This window comes from Nanorana parkeri, unplaced genomic scaffold (assembly GCF_000935625.1).
Source record: "Nanorana parkeri isolate BGI_ZX_2015 unplaced genomic scaffold, ASM93562v1 scaffold945, whole genome shotgun sequence".
NCBI lineage: Eukaryota > Metazoa > Chordata > Amphibia > Anura > Dicroglossidae > Nanorana > Nanorana parkeri.
The window spans coordinates 234,699-254,880 of record NW_017307213.1 but is presented as its reverse complement, the minus strand read 5'-3'; the positions used below and the strand labels follow the sequence as shown (position 1 = coordinate 254,880).

The 20,182-nt window shown below is 41.7% G+C and overlaps 1 protein-coding gene across 1 annotated transcript in view; it reads left to right on the top strand.

Moving 5' to 3' along the window:
* The window catches only part of ATP8A2 (ATPase phospholipid transporting 8A2), a gene marked incomplete at its 5' end in the record, with an annotated part of 434,715 nt that extends 425,123 nt beyond the window's left edge, over window positions 1–9,592 (top strand). The window contains 2 exons of the mRNA XM_018566377.1: window positions 4,822–4,913; window positions 8,799–9,592. Coding sequence (XP_018421879.1) covers window positions 4,822–4,913; window positions 8,799–8,896 — 190 coding nt within the window. The remainder of the gene's footprint in view (window positions 1–4,821; window positions 4,914–8,798) is intronic.
* Window positions 9,593–20,182: the final 10,590 nt, after the last annotated feature.

The following is a 20,182-nucleotide window of genomic DNA, read 5'->3' as shown; positions in this document are numbered from 1 at the left end:
ATTTTTATTTGCTCTAAACTGGCAAAGCACAGGTTTGCTAAGCAGGCCTCCAACTTGTGTTTAGGGCCTATATGTGGATAGTGCAATTGTGCAAGAAATCTTATGGTGTAATGAGACTCACAGTAGAACAGGATGTTGAGAGAGCCACATGATATTTAAGAAGATACATCAGTTTAAAAAAAAAATACATTATTTCCATTCTTGATCACCAATGATTCAGGAGCTCTGTGAAAAGCAACAAGCATTCATTTTAAGCAGCACTGAAGATGCCTGTAGACATTACCCTGCATTCTTCTAATTCAGCAAACTATCTAATGTCTATGGAGCACTGGATGACACTGACAGGCATAGCTCATTGGGGTGAAAAGTAATTGAGCAGGTGAGATCACCTCTCTTTTGCGTTACCCCAATAAGCCTTTATGTGAGGTATCTGCAGCAGCCCTCGCCTTTCCTCCATAGTCCTCCTTAATACAAAGGGGCTTGTTGGCACCAACTCTGTATTATGACAGCGCATTTCTCTGCCCCTACACAATGCACACCAGCATGTGAATGGACACTGTTAACCTTTCAACTTTTTTTTACATTAACTATCGCAGCAAGTACAGTTCTGCTATAAAAACCTACTTTGGCCACAGCAGGAAAATTAGGTAATTAATGTGACTTAAAGGAGAACTATGAGATGAGTGATTTCCACTCACCTCATAGTTCTAGCCGACCTGTGACAATGAGACTGTCACAGGTCGGCTCAGTAGATCGGGAGGTGAGCGAACAGATACCTGCGTTCGCTCACCTCTCGATCCTGTCACGGCTCTCTGCCGTGACAGGGGAGGGGCTGGATTCCCCCGCTCCGATCCGCCAGCGCTGACTGGCGGAACAGACGGGGGAGGGGGCGGGTACAGCTGGCTCTGCCTCTAGATAGGCAGAGCCAGCTGTCACTCACGCAGCTGGGCGGATCTCGACATCGATGTCGGGATCCGCTCAGGCTACGGCATCTCAGTATACCGCGAGCTGTAGCGCGCGGTATACTGAGCTTAGGGTAACGGGAGGACGCTAGTTTGTGTCCTCCCGTTACCCTAAGGAGAACTATGGGGAAAAACACTGACCCCATTGTTCTCCTTTAACAGTAATTAAATGTTACAGTAATTTTACTAGTTCCTATTGAAATGAATGGTTCAAATGCATAGGTAGCAGGTACATTCAGTGATAACCAGACTGTGCAAGGACCCAATAGAGTTCAGAAGTGCACCTCTAGTAGGTGACACTAATATTTGTTCATCCATTGCTGAAAAACTATTTTGTGCAGTGAGATTGTGTGAACTGCTTGAAGAGCAGGTAACTAACCTCTTAAATCTACTCTCCTCCCACACATTACTGGTCAATTAGTGGCTCCATATCATTAAATCATTAGGGCTAATTAGTGTTGTATATGCTAACTGGTATTGAGTCTCATCTCCATTTGACAAAGTGAATAGTTGAGCCACAGGGCAGAACAAGCACACTCTTGGTCCAATGTCATTCATTTACATGAGTATGAAAGCTTCAAAGTCTGGTACTGCCTGGAAGACAACACCACGAAGAAAAGAAAAAGATCAAAAAATTGGTAGAGATACTGAGCATTAGGGACAATAAGAGGCACGTCAAATGGCCTCCAAGCCTTGAAAGCTTATACTGTTTATTGGGTTCCACCCTGTGCTGGAGAAATGACACGTCCATTGTTCTATATACTGCAGGGTCAGTTTGTGGATTATTATTTCGTAATAGGTACACAGCCAAAAATGAAAAAAGGGCATGGACTTCAGGTCATACATGTGCCTCATATCACACAATCCCTGTGACATGCCCACAGCAGTTCCCCTTAGTAGCACAGGCTAACACATTACTTGCAATTGCTTTTCAAAAGCACAAACTGCCAACATCCTTGTAAATCCAGTGGATGTTTGCTCTGACATGAGAAAAATAACAATGCTGCCATTGCTGATCTCTTTCTAAAATCCTATTTACCTGACTTTCTCTGCTTCTATAATTACTAAGGGCCCATTCACAACAGATGCAGTGCGTTCTGGGCCGATTCTGGCTGGAACACACTGCCTCGCATTGCAGCCGGCTCTTCATTTTACCTTAAATATGAACAATGGTGTTAATGAACAGGTATATTTACAGTAAAGCCGGTGTTATACTGAACATGCAAAAGATCTGCTTTGACTGCTGTGGCCTCTTCAGAAATGTATGCAATTGTTTTGTGGATAATGGAATAACAGGAAATGAAACACTTTAGACAATACATGTCAAGCTGATCTAAAATCTGTCCACGGTCTGGCTAATAATCATCCACAGCATGAATAGCAATATAATATTATGTGGAATCCTCTCAAATCAGCACAGAGGTCCCTCTGCCGTATTCATTTTCCAGCGTGAAATCACTTGTGTGGTTAGAAAAATGTATTTGTCAAAAACAGTGTACCAGTATCATTTACTTGTTATCACTCTGTCTACTGCAGCCTCAGGTGACACATTTAGTGTATATAGTTACTGAAACTTTTCCCTAAAAGAGAATGCAGAACATTGGTTCCCTTTTCTAATAGTTGATGGGGTCAAACTGACGATTATTTTTGACCATAGTGACCCAAAAAAAATCAAAGGCGCAGGATGGAAAATTCTTCTCAAACAAACAAAATTCTAACAGAGAATGTGTTTTTCATTTGAGAAACTCCATTGATTCAAAATCAAATGATAAATTCAAAGTACATTTCGAACAACATTCATCAAGTCTTTAATGGCATTATCGAATGTTCTGAGATTTCTCGTATGAAATCTAATTCAACAATCTACCAGTGTACAGCCAGCTTAAGAGTTAGTAAACATATAGGGGGTTATTCACTAAAGAGCCGAAGGATCCAGCTCTAGCTTCGACTGATCCTTTGGCTTGCTTCGGCCGCCTATGCCCTTCGGTTAAGTCAAACCGAAGGGCTGCTGTATGGGCTATTCACAGTAGCCCGTACAGCAGGTGAAGGCAGCCGAGCCGAACACATATGACACCTGAAGCGTGGAGAAAGGTCGGCTGATCTCCACGCAAATGACAGCTGGGCAGAGTCAGCTGGGATCTCACGGCTCGCTCCGCCCAGTTGTAATGACAGATCAGCATCACCAAATGACCTGGGGATGCTGATCTGTCATTAAACAATAACAACTGGGTGGAGACGGCCGTGACGTCACGGCCGTCTCTGCTCAGTTGTTATTCATTGGCCGGTACCTGCTAGAAGACTCTGGCAGGTGCCGGCCAATAAGAAACAGTTGGGCGGAGCAAGCTGTCCTCGCTAGCTCTACCCAATTGTTTTTATTTTGGCACCATCTGTCAGATGCTTTATTATGCGGCGGAAGTCTGTCGCATGCGGTTGGGTCGGCATGCGTCGATTTCTTTTTATTATTTTTTTTTCTTTAAAATATTTTTAGTTTTGTTATTATCTTATATTTTTATTTTTTTTTCCATTTATTTAACTGTTTTGCTATTCTGGTCGCTACCTCGGAGATACTGAGCAGAATAGCCAAGCTGAATGCCGCTCGGCCCCTATGAGAATAGGGATGAACAGCAGCAAGTGACCTACCAGAGCTTCGGCTCAGTCGATCCAGATGTTTGATCGGCTGAGTCGAAGTCTTCCTACACTTCGGCTCAGCCGAACATGCAGAACTTGTTCGGCTGACCGAAAGCAGCTGATTTTAGCAGATGTATGGCTGAATTCAGCCGTACAAGGCTGAAGTGAATAGCTAAACAGCGTTTACACTTCACTTCGGCTTGGTTATTCACTTGGCTTTCTTCGGCAGCTTTGTGAATAACCACCATAATGTATGTACTTGGGACATCCATATGTGCTCATAGATAGTTGCACTGTGTTTCCTACTTCATAATATAGTACAGGGATTGTGCATTACTATTCCTCTCTCTCAATGCAAACCTGCACCCAGGGAACACGTGCCGCCCTGTTCCGCTCGACGCCTGTGCATATGCATTTGTTAATTTCACACTGAGGGGACCACCTCCTCCTCCTGATGAAGCTAACTGCGGCTCAAAACTCGTAGAGCACAGTAATGCGAGTTCAGAATTTCCTCTGAGCTTTGCAAGTACTGCATCATCACCCACCAATTTTGGTTCCACTAGAGGTTTTTGTCACTTCAGTCTATGGATGAATTTCCTTATTGATTGTATCCAATTATGAACAACTAATCATGTTTTCAATTACACTTTTATCATGCCTTCTTAACTCTTATGTGGAACCTAGGGGGTGTTAGGAGGCTCTAATCAAACTGTGTGTCTTGTTTTATACCTATATGCATTCATTGGTGCTTTTTATCTTTTATACTTAATTAAAAATATATTTTTATACATAATTGTTGTTCGAAGCTTTTTGGTACTTGTCAATTGATGCCGACAAAACCCCAACTTTTCTTTTTCTTCTTTAATATTTACAGTGACTTAGCAGTAAAGAACATTTTCTTTTTGCTTTTCAAACGTTTCTTAAACCTCTCTTTGTAGTGTTATTCTACTTTACTCTTGCACTTTTTGGCAAGTGAAATAATATATAGACAGGTCAGCAGAGAAATTTAGTTAGCAGATTTCCTTTCCTTCAAGCTTTGGTTTGCTACATGGCTGATAAGAAAAGGGCCTTCCTGGTTTAGTGCCTCCTGCTTAACAAGCACTTTATAACCTCTGCGTCTGGCCCGCTGTCCCTTAGAAAATATAGACAGCTTCACATATAAAGCGGCAGCTGTTTCCGGGCCTGCTTGACATGCACTGAAGGTAATAATGTTTATTTGATCTCATTGCAGCTTGAATGAACGTGACCACTTGTTGAAGAGACTTGGCAGGAAGACCCCTCCGAGCCTGTTTCGTGCTAATTCTGTCCAGCAAGGTGTATCATGTAAGTATGTAAGTGTAAATAATACAGATGGCTGCTTCCTGCAGGTGGGGATTTGATTTTAATTAAAGTGTGCAGCAGCATGTGGAGGTGATATGGGAGGAAGCTTCGGCTAGGGGACTGCTGTTTGAGCTGTGGGCCCCAGGCTAAAAGTAAGCTTTGAGAGGGTGATGTCTGTTTTTTATGTTTTGATAAGAGATGGGCAGAATCCTTTTCTATATATCATTCTCCAAGTTGGAAATGATATATAGTTGAGATTTAACAATAGGTTAATGACTAGTTATGTAACATGTCATACTAACTTACTAGATGACGGCATTCTGTTACATTCTGACTACATTTGTTAGGCTTCCCATGCATGGCCTGATAGCCACAATTTATTCAGCCTGAGCTTTTATCAAGTCCTAAAAAATTTCCGGATGAAAAGTGTACAGTATGGCAACCTATACTGTGCACTCCAGCCCTGGCTAAGTAGCCCTGTAAAATTAGGGGTTCAACAATGCAGGCTGACAGGCGGAATATGTGTAATCCCAAAGAATGCAATGACCTGTAAGGAACCTGTTGTTAAGTGACCCTGTAATTATGACCTTCATTTTGTGTATGTTCATTGAATGGATAATAGATTTCCCGGAAAACCTAACAAGTTTATAATACAGGACCTGGATTACATAGAACCTGTTCAGAATTCTGAATAATACTGCAAATCTTTAAGCATCTGTCTGAGGTGTATGCTAGTAACCATGTAATAAAGTTGTTTCTGTGTTATTTTATTGGTCATTTACTGTTACATTTACTTGTAATTTAGTTTTACAAATTGTAATAAATGCGTAACTTGGGCCTACATAGAAAGACGGGTGGAAAAGTAGGAAATACGTGGTTTACGTATTTGTAGAGTAAAGGCTTCCTTTACTCTACATTCATATGCCAGTAGCCATATGAATGTAGAGCTGCAAATGTTGATGAATACAGAAATGTACCATATTAACAGAGCTAAGATTAAAGAGGAGCTCCAGGATTTTCAAAAGTTAACCTTTGCAGTGGGTCTATCCCCCGCACTGCAAGGGTTAACTCCTGGTTTTGGTTTAGGGGTGCAAATAAAGAAAATATACTCACCTGATCTTCGATCCCGCCTGGCTGCTAGACCAGTCCCCACAGCCTCTTCTTTCCAGGGCTTCGGCAGTCTGAGGACCGCTGATATCATCACCTCTATGCAAGGTCCATTCAGCTGCATGAGACGTGAAGACACCAAGGTAAATATCACAGCCAGAGCGGAGGGGGAGAGAGGTGCCACCGTTGGGGGATCAGGTGAGTGTTTCTTCTTTCTTCTTTTCTATAGACCAAAACCAGCAGCTAACCCTTGCAGTGGAGGGAGATCCTGGAGATCTGCTTTAAAGTAAAACATTATTAATGTCTGCGATTGTGACTAGACCTCATCTGCTCCTCTACTTCATGGGTGGAACAGACAATAGACATTTTGTTCCTTGCTATGTTTGGTACACATGATAAAACATAATAGTGGAGCTTACCTTCAGCGAAATGGCTTTTCATTAGTAAGCAATCAATAGATCAGAGATATGAAAATGATATGCAACTCTTGACTTTTCCTGTAAAAGTCAGGCTTGGCCCTTCCCTCTCCTAACAAGTCAGGATCTTTACACCAGTTCTGCTGCCTGTAGTTCTGTATATTTCCACCATTTTTACATTACGGCTGAGCTCCAGATTAAAAGTTATTTCATTCTTCCAATCCCATCGCCCCTTTGTAAATCTGCGCCCTCTGAATCCCTAAATTCTGCTTCCAAAATTGTGGTCACAGGACCATTCCTGCCGCATTGGAAGGCTTCCTTTAATCGAGCCTTGGGTGGGGAATAGCAGGACACACACCAGTGACATGCTGCCATTCTGGGTCTACATTTCACAATAGTCATATCATAGCTGCTCAGGGTGGGTGGAGGTGGGTGTACCAAGGAGCAGATTATCTTCTTGAGTAACACCCCACTATCTAACAATACTGCATGGCACATTAGAGTCCAGAGCACTACAAAGAGTGTTTGTCCCTGATAGCCCGACTAGAGGCAGGATAGTGCTGAATGTCACGTAGATCGATGGTCAGGGAGCAGGAATAAGCTGTAAGGAGAATTTGAGAGGAGACTAAAAGTAGCACAGGAGTATCACAACAGGAAGACGTTAGAAGACATCCCTTACACAAATATCTAAAAGAAGGCAAGACTTGAATTTACTGAAGGTAGCCTCTGCTTTTGCATTTCTCCAACATATGTTAATATGTGATGAGTTTACTTTATTTCTGAAAGCTTTAGCTGGTTGTTTCTACACCTTCATGTATATGGTCATGCTTTAAATAAACTTGCCTGCTGTATGTGCCATAATAATTCTCTTTTTGGGCAACCATGGATGCACATGGGAGAGCTAGAACACACCCAGATGACCCTCCAATTGCTAATAGCAACATGAGAAAATACAGAAACCAGAGAATGTAATTGTGGCTGTGCAGTGCTCAAACACGGCCTCTGTCACCTGAGGATTTCAGCATTAGATCTTTGCTTTGGATAAGATGGTACATTTCTGTTGTAATGTTTATATAATAGGCACTTAGGGGTCTATTCACTAAGCTGCCGTAGGCAGCCGAGTGAATGACCGATCTGAAGTGAAGTGAGCCGAACACTGTTCGGCTATTCACTTCAGGCTGGTACGGCTGATTTCCGCCGTACATCAGCTAAAATCAGCCGTACATCGGCTTGCTTCGCATGCCTTCGGGTCGGCCGAACATGCTCAGCATGTTCGGCCGACCCGAAGTGCAGAAGGAGTTCGACTCAGCCGATCCAACATCTGGATCGGCTGAGCCGAACCTCCGGCAGGCTAATCACTGCTGTTCGGCCTATTCTTAAAGATGCCGAACAGCAATGAGTGAATAGCCGAATGCCGCTGAGCGGCATTCGGCTCGGCTGTTCATTACAATCTAAAAGTATATAGCAATACACAGAGTGGCTTCACCTGGAAGCAACCCTATCATCCTAAAAGGTACAAAAAAACAACAACACACCAGAGACCCCCTATGATAAGTAGCAGCATTAAACTTTAAAAATAAATATATGTTTATCTTTCCCTCACCATATGTACTTCAGGGGTAATGTCAAGCTCCTTCCAACAAGATTCTGGGGAATGCAAACAAATCTCATGAAATGGTGCCCAGTACAGCACCCTACCCTAGGTGACATGGGTGAAAGGTTAATTTAGTTATTTCATCACTTTTTGCGTTTGGTTTGTTTTTGTTTTCATTTTAAAGCAGCTCTTAATGATGGGCTATTAATATTAAGCTGACTTTGCATTTTTACGGCCAGGTCTGCTTTAAAGGTGTACATATTTCAGTAGGTAAGACTGTTTTCATTTTAAAGGTTCCTATTGTGACTGTTGGGATGTTTCATTCTTTTTGTCTCACAACGATTGGCACATGTCACAAGATCTTCATGCACCCTCTACCTATACCCCACCACAAACCTGTCTATATCTGTTTTAGCAGTCTGTTTCAGCACCAGATTACCAACACTGTTTTAAAATAAATGAAAGGAATAGTAGGGAATTTTGATCACAATATGCCAGGCATGCTAAGTCCAGTTGGTGAGGCGCTATCAGTGCCAGCATACTAATAGATGATCGGACATACTGGGTCTGGCAGCTTGACATCACCTGAAAAGATGCAAATGGCCCAGACCTACCTTGAACTAGTTGAATTTTTGAAGGAAATACAGGGTTGGCGGTCTGTTATAAAATGTACATGCTATGGTAATCTGCTTTGTGTAGTATGAAACAAAGCATCGCTTCCCATTGTGACATTGCTGACACCTCTCCCCATCCCCCTTCTTTTACTTTCAGATGGATTTGCATTTTCTCAAGAAGAAAACGGTGTTGTTTCTCAGTCTCAAATTGTCCGATCCTATGACACAACAAAACAGAGGATCGGGATAGAATAACAAAGGCCTTGGCGACTGGTTGCAGCAGATAATAAGCATTTGGACAATATGTCTACTGTTAACAGTTATTTGACTAAGTTTGGCCACAACAGCCAAATAATGGGAAACCTATTTCTGTGGCCTTCGCCAACAAATTTCTTAACTTCATTTTTTTTTTTCCACCAGCAGGACCTGCATGAGATTCCAATAAAACTATGCATTACAGGTCTGTCTGGGAGCTAAAATGTTATTATACATACTTATAACAGGGGCACAGTGTGCCTGCAAGTTTAACAAAACATGGTTTCATTTCCTCCTGCTGTATTCTGCTTCTGACTGTTGACGTATAACAGTTGTACTCTGGTGTTAAACAGATACAATTCTGCATTAAGGACTATTGTTCCATGTAGAAAGGTTACAGTACATTGAGGGATGCTGGTGAATGGGTCTTCTACTTTCAGATGACCTTCAAGAGGCAGTCCAACCAAACTGAGCAGAACCTGGTTTATGAGTAACACAACCCTTCCTGAGATCTCAACTTCATGCTCTCTTCAACCCTGGTGGCCTTACTTATGCTTAATGCTAGCAATTGCAAAACAGGCTGATTTTTTTTCATAAAGCCCAGTAAGGAGCGAATGACCACAATGCTCAACATAAAACTGGGCAGGGCTAAAGCCAGGCTTGTACTGTGGATATTCTTGGTGAGGTCTTCAAAGATTATAAGAAATTGGTAAGTTAATCACTTGACTTGTACCATCTCTTCACTGTGTTGCTTTTTTCTTAGCCTAGTTCCGAACATTTGAAGATTATGTTTTTATACAGCAATAGAAGTGTTTTGTTCCTCAATGATGGACTGTAAAGCCCATATTCACCTTTTTAAAAACCGTTCCCCGACCCTCTTCCTAACCCCCTCAATACACCTCTGACACTCCAAAAGGGTCTGTGCTTACCTCCTCCGAGAGTTGTGGCCTCCCGTGCTGTCTGCAGCCTGGCCTGTAAATATCTAGTGCTGGTTTTCCTGTGCCCGCAACAGCAACAGACAGCACAGGAGGCCCAGGATGTCATAGGAGGTAAGTATGGACCTGTGGGAGGGGTGGCACAGGTTAGTCTATTGAGGAGGCTAGGGTTCTTCTTTTTTTTTTTGTAGAAAGGTGGGGATGCCCTTTAAAGCTGCTCCCTTGACACAGGAGAACCATAGAAAGGGCTGAGCTTATTCTTATAACAGAGCTACAACTGCTTACATTTATACATTTGGTGCCTGCTAACACTAAAGGAAACCACATCAGAAAGGTCATAGGTTGCAGGTAGTAAAAGATGCACCACTGCAACTGCAGTGGAGCCGATACTCAGGCAGATCTGACTGTTCTACCTGCACCTGCATATGGCCATGCAGATGCAACACCTAAGTCAAACTTCTGGTGGAGACCACATTCAAATTTAAAACTGAAAGGCAGAAGAGATTGTTTGGAAAGAAGAAAATCCCTTTAGGATCTGTCGTAAGAAAAATTACCAAACTACTCTATGTATGCATAATGTACAGACACATAAATATACATGTATATAAACCTTCAAAGCCTGTTTGGCCGAATGCAAGGCTGTTCTGACATACAAAGTTCTGACACTCCATAGTGGTGTCAGAACTTGTTGCTACCTTCTGCACTTACATATTCCTATCGGCCAATCACGATGATGGGCTGCCTAACTGGCCAATTGGAATAAAAAGGGGCAAGCTAGTTTCAGGAGCTGGAGCTTTGCCTGTCAGAACAGCCAAGCATTTAACCATAACAGTGTCTGTTGCACTTATACCTGCAGCAGTTCTGATATTACCCCCTCTCTTTAAAGCTGAACTCCGGACAATTTAAATCCTAACCCCTGCAGTGGGGCTTCCTCCACACTGCAAGGGTTATGTGCACGTTTTGTCTGTGGAGGTATAAGAAAAAAAATTATACTCACCTGATCCACAATCCTAGCTTGCTCTTAGACTGGCCCCTTCAGCCTCGCTCCTAAGGTCCTGTGAGTCATCATGTTCTATACAGTGTATAGGATGTGAGGACGTCCAGGGACATACCATCACTTTTGCAGAGGAGGGACAGGCTGGAGGTTGCGGTGTAGGAGTCTGCAAGGATTGCGGTTCAGGTAAGTATAACTTTGTTATTTTAGCTCCCTAGAAAAAAAAACGAGCACTTAACCCTTGCAGTAGAGGGGTAGCCCTACTGCAAGGGTTAAGATTTGATTTGCCCGGAATTCTGCTTTAAGTGAAATAAGAAATCTTTTGAATAGCAGATTTCAGCAGAGGTTTTACATCGCTTTATGCAGCACTTATGGACGTATGATTTGTGGTTACAGATAGATACAATGCTGAACTTTTGCCGGACATCAAGCCCCAGGGCTAGTGCAAATGACTTTTTGCTCTCACATACATCATGTTTATGCCTTTTTTCAGCTGGAATACTAAAACATGAAACGCACAATAGAAGCTACAGAAAACACCAGTGCAAGACTAAGCTCATGCTCATCCAGAACTCTTGCCAAGTCTGTAGCTGCACTAACACTTTTCAGGGATGGGGTGCTGCTGGGAGGGACCTATACATTGAATAGGGGCTTCATCATATATGTGGACAGATGTTGTAATGCAATCTTATTTTAACATGACAAAGAGAGATTTTTTTAATAAGTTTAGTATAGTATGGTTTAGACTTTGCCCTTAAGCTAGCCATACACACTAGATTTTCTATGGTCGGCCACTGGGCTGAATGAGAGGAAATTCCTCAATTACCCCCATCCACACTAAAAGGGCATGGATGGAGGAAACTCCACTGCCGGCCATTGTATTTATGTTACACGTGACTGACTGAATAACTGAAAGGTGACTGCATCTGATAGGACGCAGTCACTGTTTGGCCTAGAACTTTCCACCTTTTTGTTGAGCCAAGTGGTGCAGACAGGGCCACCCTGGGCTTGAATTTTGGCCGAATCTGCTGAAATCCACTCCATGTATGGCCAGCCTCAGTTAGAAATTGTACTGAGATTCTCAGGTATTTTTGGAAAGGTTACTTAAAAGTAATTAAGGATGTGAGTTTCACCTTTTTACACGCTTGCCTTGCCATATTTTTTTGATGGTACTTCATAATCGGGGTAGTAGGCTTTGCATTTGGGGGCTCTCTGTATCATAGAAAGTAACACCCTGCTGAACAACTGCTAAGATGCAATCATGATAAACCACACCACTGCTGGTGAAAGAGAAGTGAAGCTGCTCTTTACAGTGAAGCTGGCTATATACTGGTTGAGTTGCAGGTGAGTCCTGCTGAACTTCGACCAGTGTGTGGTCTGGGCAAAGTGAGTGTTTTTGTAAGTACCCACTGATGATCTCAATGAGCAAAGTGTGTTTCTTTAAAGTACTTTCAACATGCTTTTGTTTGCAATGACCGTAAAACAAAACAATACTTCTGGTGGCAGGCTGCCTTGATCCATATGATCATTTTTGTTGTTAGATAATTGCCTGTGTACATGGCTTGCATAAGGCACAGTGATTGTGCAATACTACTAAGCAGGTAGGACAGTATGTACAGCTGAAGTGTAAATATGACTGCCCCATATACATACATTATATAATTGCTAACTATGCCTACAAAGTTTTTAAAATAACATACAATGATTATTTTTGTTAAGCTGATCCCTTTAACGGTGTTTACCATTGAGTTTATACAGTTCTTTGCCATAGGATGGTAATGTGCTTGTGGATAACTGTCCTTGTGGTGATGAACAGTGACTGCAGGTCTGTTAGTACATATAATCTATAGGTTAACTATGACTATAATGGAAGGTGTATTTTGTTTTAAAGTGACACTAAACTCAAGAGTTACATTCAAGTACCTTAAAGGAGAACTATGGGGTCAGTGTTTTTCCCCATAGTTCTCCTTGGAGTAACGGGAGGACACAAACTAGCGTCCTCCCGTTACCCTAAGCTCAGTATACCGCGAGCTACAGCTCGCGGTATACTGAGACGCCGCACCTGGAGCGGATCCCGACTTAGATGACGGGATCCGCCCAGCTGCGTGAGTGACAGCTGGCTCTGCCTATCTAGAGGCAGAGCCAGCTGTACCCGCCCCCTCCCCCGTCCGTTCCGCCAGTCAGCGCTGGCAGATCGGAGCGGGGAGGGGGGAATCCAGCCCCTCCCCCTGTCACGGCAGAGAGCCATGACAGGATCGAGAGGTGAGGGAACCCGGTATGTGTTCTCTCACCTCCCGATCTACTGAGCCGACCTGTGACAGTCTCATTGTCACAGGTCGGCTTAGAACTATGAGGTGAGTGGAAATCACTCATGTCATAGTTCTCCTTTAACTATTAACAATACTGAACCTTATTTGTGTATCACTCAGCTGTAGTTCCTTAACCACTTCTGGGCCGCAATACATCTATACAGCGGCCCGCAGGCGTTGCTAAACAGCAGCCATGTTCTTGGTGTCGTTTTAAACAGCCAGAGATGGCTGTTAATGTACAAGTGATCTGGAGTCTATACAGCCGGCAAATCGTTTGTACAGTGTGGCGTTGTGTCCTCCCCCGCCGGGGACGCTTGTTAGCCCCCTATGTGATAGCAATAAGGTTAGTGTAAACAAGCAAAAATGAAAAAAGTTTTTTTTTAATGTCACATATAAAAAAATGCAAAAAATGTTTTACAGTCACCCGCTCCCAACGTGCACGCACATACACACGCAAACACACGTCAGTGCGCCTATGTGCAAAAATGAAAATTGCACTACACATGTTACATATCGCCGTGAACGTAGGAGTTAGAGCAATAATTCTTGGGCCATCAATCACTGGTAACACTAAACTGATGAGCGGTAAAAGCTTTTAAAGTGTCGCCTATGGGAAATTTTGGTTATAGTAGTTTTTTGCGGCTTCGTGCCTGAATGCAATTTTAAGGTTTGACATGTTTGGTATCTATTTACCCGACGTGACCCCGTCTTTTATATTTTACCAAAAATGTCGGTATCATATTCTATTTTTGTACACTAAACTTAATTTTAGTGTATTTTATCCTAAAAATACTGTTTTGATAAACATTTGCGCAAATACTGTGTGACATAAAAAATTGCAGCTAGCATCTTTTTATTCTACAGAGCCTCTGCTTTCAGAACATATATCATTGTTTGGGGGTCTGAAGCTGTTTTCTGGCCAAAAATTTTGATTATATCATGTGTGTTCAAATAGTAAGACATTGCTCCGGACAGCGAGTGGTTAAATCATCTTTGAATTGGTGCTGACACTGTCCTTCCTTCTGGAGGGTGGCTACTTTTGGTCTCCATGGTCCCTGTGTGTGTTGTTAAGTAGCCACCGCTCCAAGCTCGCTCATATGATGGACTACAATCTCAGTACAAATTAGTAAACTAAACATGAGATTGTAGTCAATCACGGGAGCGAGCTTGGAGCGGTGGCTACTTTACAACACACACAGGGACCATGAGGAACAAAAGTAGCCCCCCTCCAGAAGGAAGGACAGTATCAGCACCAATTTAGAGATGATTTGAGGATCTACAGCCGAGTGATACACAAACAAGGTTCAGTATTTTTAGTAGTTAAGGTGCTTGAATTCATTTTTAGGATGTAACCCCTGAGTTCAGTGTCACTTTAACATTGTGATGTAAGAAAGCAGAAATGACAGTACATCATGAAAGAGCCACCTATATGTCTCACATTGTCAGGGCTGGTTGGACATGCCTGGACTTTGCCTACAACTGGAAGGCTGTGAATAGCTGCTGCACATTCCCTAATATTCCCCCTATCTGACTTGGCTTAATGAGATGATTATATTCTGTTACCGGCAGTCTTAAATTTACACCATTGATAAGTGTACATGCTCCTCTGTATTTATGAGATATGCTGTTTATTTATTTATTGACAATATTTTGATTCTTATTGGTTTTGGAAATATGTATTTAGCACCTTGAATAAAAAAAAAAACCTGTTCTTATAGCTCGTCTGTTTACTGAACATAATGGAAGGAAAGTATGTACAAAGCTGTTTGCGGTTATAGCAAGAACGCAATCGCATTTAAAGACATGCGTTTGTAGTTTCTCTGCAATTTTAGGCATAATTGCAAATATTTGAAAATCCTTGGAAAGGACACGTTGAAAAAGAAACACACGGGGCGTGGCCAAAGTGGGTTTGGATAATTATGTGGGTGTGGCTCAACAGCGATGTCACACCTTTCCCTATGTTTTGCTATGTTGTACACAATATTGGGCGCTGGGGGTACACTGAAGAAATAATGGGAGTAAATAATCCCCAAATTACTGATGTCATTTGGAGAAAAATAAACCTCATTGCCGGTGAATAAAATAATCCCATTATTGGTGTTAGTGGGAGTAAAATGAATGCCATATAGTTGGTATTAGTGGCAGTAAGATAAGCCCCATCATTGGTATTAGTGGGACCAAAGAGGAGTCATACATTTGCATTATGGATACTTAAAGGAGAACTATGAGGTGAGTGAATAACAGTAATACCTCGGTTCACAAACAGAAAGTTCGGCAAAATTTTGCTTCCGTTCGTGAACTCCACATCGAGTGACGAACAAGACCGTGGCCATCTTCCCTGCTCTGACACATGGTCATGGCTTCCTCTAGTCGCAGACAGACCTGTGCTCACTTTCTGTGAAGCTTTTTTGTGTGTTTTTTAGCACATACAGTACTGTACAGTATTATGTATTACATTGAACCTTATGGAGAAATTTGATTCGGTTCGCGACCAGAATCATGGAACGAATTAAGTTCATGAATCGAGGTACCACTGTACACTTATCCCCATAGCTAGTGCCGACCTGTGACATTGAAACTGTCAGACGTCGCCTCTATTGATGAGGAAGCAAGCGAATACATACCACCGCTCACTCACTTCCCGATCATCTCCCTGCAGAGAGCGGTGACTGTCAGTCACTGCTCCTCACAGGGATTCCCCCCTCCCCTCTCCAATCCTCCAGCGCTGACTAGGGGAACAAATGGGGGAGGAGGCAGGCATAGCTGGCTCTGCCTCTAGATAGGCAGAGCCGACTGTCAATCAGCCAGCGGGGTGGATGTCAACAGTATTATCGGGATCTGTCCTGGCTGCAGCGCTCTGAGTATATCGCGGGCAATAGCCTGCTATATACTGAGTTTTATATATATCCTCCCATGACCCTAAAGAGTACAATGGGAAAAAAGGTTACCCCATAGTGCTCTTTTAACTGATCACATGCCCCTGTGCCACTGTTCTGTTTACCTACTTTTCTCTGGGTGGAACTATGCTGTGACTGTTGGAGAAGACATCACTACGCCTGACAGTGATGGTTAAAAATGCATAGGGTTTTTTTTATGACTGCTAGTAGATATAAACCCCAACAAAATTACATTTAGTTTGATTAAGCACTCTATATAAAACAATTGCCATTTTCAATAATAATACAACATTTGTTTTCACCTTGTTTTTTTATCTTTTGTTACATCTCTGTGCTGCTGATGTCTTGCAGCCTCTTAGCAGCCACTTCCTGTCTGCATGCACTCCAGGTATGGTTGCAGCATACCTGGGTAAAGTGTTTTGAAATTGCCACATGTAATTTCCATCAGAAGCCAGGGTGACAAGGCAATTGGGAGAGAGAAGCAGATCGTTGTCACCCTATGACATCATGCTTACCAGGTATTATCTAAATGAAAGCTGTCAGAGTTCAAATATACAAACTTAGTGTTAAAATCACATTAATATGTTAAGAGCGTAGAAGACATTTAAGTGATTGGGTTCAATATATACTTTAAAGTACTAAAAACTTGTTAATGTGTAATTTTGCATGCAACGTTTTGTAATAAAAACTTCTAACTGTAGACCTCATTTTGGGCTATATCTGGAAGAGCTCCCATAGAGCCAAACAATCTAAAGCTGGCCATGCACGGCTAGAATTTCATTTGAACTTTTGTACAAATTCAGAAAAATCTTTCGTCAGAGCACTCGATGACATCATTTAGGCAACTCATTTTTATTCCAAAGCCCTTAAAAATGTTGTCCAGACCTGCTACTTGATTGGAATCCGAGATGTATTAAAGGATTCCTTTATTGCCTATTAAATCAACAAAAGAATAAAAGCAGAATATTTCATTTTATACGTATATTACATTTTTAAGAAGTATATTCCTATTTAACGGGTTCATCAGCCAATGAGGTTGTAGAAACTACTTATAAATCCAATTCAGCATTTTTTGCAAATTTAGATTTTTCCCGACTAAACAATTTTGTTTGTTCAGATAGAAAAGAGAAAAAAATCCAACCTAGGCCTTTGGGTTTTTTTTTTTGTTACTACGGTTGAAAATGAACCCCATTAACTTTTAGAAAATTGAACAAAATTTTGAAAATGATCACTTTCAATCAAAATTCAAACCCTTTTTGCACCTTAACTGGAAAAGTTTTGGCCGTGTGCTTGCTCATCACTTTTCTTGAAAGCTTGCATCTCAACAGTTATGCTTTCAGGTCTGTAGGAATAAGGTTTGTAGAACAATAGAACAAGGAACAGGATTCGGATCCAAGAGAAGTATAGACACCAGCATTCCAGATGCAATACAAATAAGTCTATTTATTCGGATCCAAATCCCTACCACCACAAACAAAATTTTTGTTGACAGAGATAACAATACAGGTGAAACTCGAATAATTAGAATATCGTGCAAAAGTAATTGCAGTAAGTGCTGCAAAAGGGGCCCAAACCAAGTGCTGAGTACATATGCATGCTTGTACTTTTCAGAGGTCCGATATTGTTCTATGTACAATCTTTGTTTTATTGATTGCATGTAATAATCTACTTTTTTGAGGTTGTGGATTTGGGGTTCTTGGGGTTTTCATGAGCTGTAACCCATAATCATCACAATTATGACAAATCACGGCTTGAACTATCTTGCTTTGCATGTAATGAGTCTATCTCATATATTAGTTTCACCTTTTAAGTTGCATTAGTGAAATAAATGAACTTTGCACGATATTCTAATTATTCGAGTTTCACCTGTATATGTTAAATCTGAGATTTTTCTTTCTTTGTTTTAATGGTGCCTTTAGACCTGTTAAATGTGTTGTGTCCCACCCTTGGACCATTTTGCACCACCTGGACAATATCAGGTTCCCACAGATAATGTGACATTTTAGGAGGGGCACTTGTCCCTGATTTGTGATTTACTGCACCCCCACCACAGTTTTGCCCCCTCCAAATAGAGGTCAGTAACTGTCACACTCCTAACATCTCTGTCCACTGCACTAAGCTCTAAGACACATGGTGAACTAAAGCTGTCAATTAGAATCACACATGGGCCTTGTCACTCGGCCATTCACAATGTGAGATGGGGAAGGCTAGGTCACAGATTATCATCATTTTGGGACAGTAAAGTAAACTTGTATTAAGCCTGGATATCTCCTTAGGTCAGGACCCAGCATTCTTCTGGCCAGGCACAGCAAAGTCTGGGGGCTTCCTGACCTCAGTCTGTTAGTTTTTATAATGGGTTTTCATGCACAAACACACCAAGACCAAATATCTCATATGCTTCCCAGAAAATCATTTTAAAACTGTAACAATTGAATGATTTTAAAAACATGTCAGTGCTGACTTACCAAGCTGCTATCAACAAAGTCTAAATGATTTATTTGTTTTGCATTTGAATACTCTTAAAAATGATGATGATTATTCCCTGCAGTGCCTGGGTTCGCGTCCTACCAGAACATTATCTGCATAAGTATTTATGTCCTCACTGTGTTTGCTTTGTTCCGTTCCAGGTGTTCCATATTCCTTCCATAATCCAAAAACATACTAACAGTTTTAACTGACTTCTAACCAGAATTTCACCCTAGAGACAATACTTGTATGAATGATAGGATCATAAGATCGGGCCAGTGTTAACGCACAGTAGGTGTATTGCGATGTAACGTGCGTTCATCGCATGAAACCGTGTGGTAATAGACACGGACTTAGACACTATAACATTACAGGAGGACCTGGATAAAATAGGGGAGTGGGCATTAATGTGGCAGATGAGGTTTAATGTCGATAAATGCAAAGTAATGCACTTTGGAATTAAAAATAAACAAATGGGTTATACCATCATGGGTATGCCGCTGGGGAAGTCAGAAATGGAGAAGGATTTGGGGGTCATTGTAGACCACAAACTGAAAGGTAGTTTGCAGTGCCAGGCTGCTGTAAACAAAGCTAGCAGGGTCTTGTCCTGTATTAAAAAGGGGATGTATTGCAGGGACAAGTCTATAATTTTGCCACTTTATAGATCATTGGTTCGACCTCATCTGGAGTACGCGGTCCAGTTCTGGTCACCAGTACTAAGAAAAGATGTCCTTGAGTTGGAAAAAGTCCAGCGAAGGGCAACCAAACTAATTAGGGGTATGGAGGACCAGAGCTACGAGACGAGGCTACTAAATTTAAACATGTTCACATTAGAGGTGAGGAGATTAAGGGGGGATATGATTTCCATGTACAAAATGTTTAATGGTGGTAGCAACATTAGCGATAAACTGTTTAAAATTAACTCCGTTACAAAAACTAGAGGCCATCACCTAAAATTGGTGGAAAAAAAATTCCAGCACAAGGGGCGAAGGGGGTTCTTCACAGTAAGATCAGTTAGGGTCTGGAACTCACTGCCACAGGCGGTGATTTCAGCAAATAATGTGGAATTGTTCAAGAAACTTTTGGACGATTTCTTAAGGGACCGTAATATACAGGGGTACGGGTACTCCTAGAATGAGATCCTAATAGGTTGGACTTGATGGACTAATGTCTTTATTCAACCTCAAATACTATGTAACTATGTAACTATGTAATACACAAACCTAGAGTGAATCGGCTCTTAATGGCCAGGAGCCCCAGAGGAAACAAGGAAATATTAGAGATGCTGACCTCCTTGCTGCTTATCACCTGGGCTATTTGGGATGGGAACAGTATTGCGGTACTGTTCGATGCGACAAAAACATGTGATTTACACACGGGCCCGGTGTGAGTGGACCCTTACTTGTAATCTTTCCCCCAAATTTAGTTTAAAAAAACAACTTTTCAGCAGTAAGAGTAAAATATGTTTTCTGTTCTTGGATATACCAGAAATAATGGTAATATGTAAAGTACAGAACAAAATTGTGTGAATGTTTATGTGACTCATATTTTGTTCCAGATACTTACCCTTGCATTCTGACTATGCTAGCAGTATTTGTTAGTGGCTGTTTATCACAATATTGCTGAAAAGTATTCTGTTACATATCCTTTTACAATAATATGTTGCCCAATCACCCTCATAACAT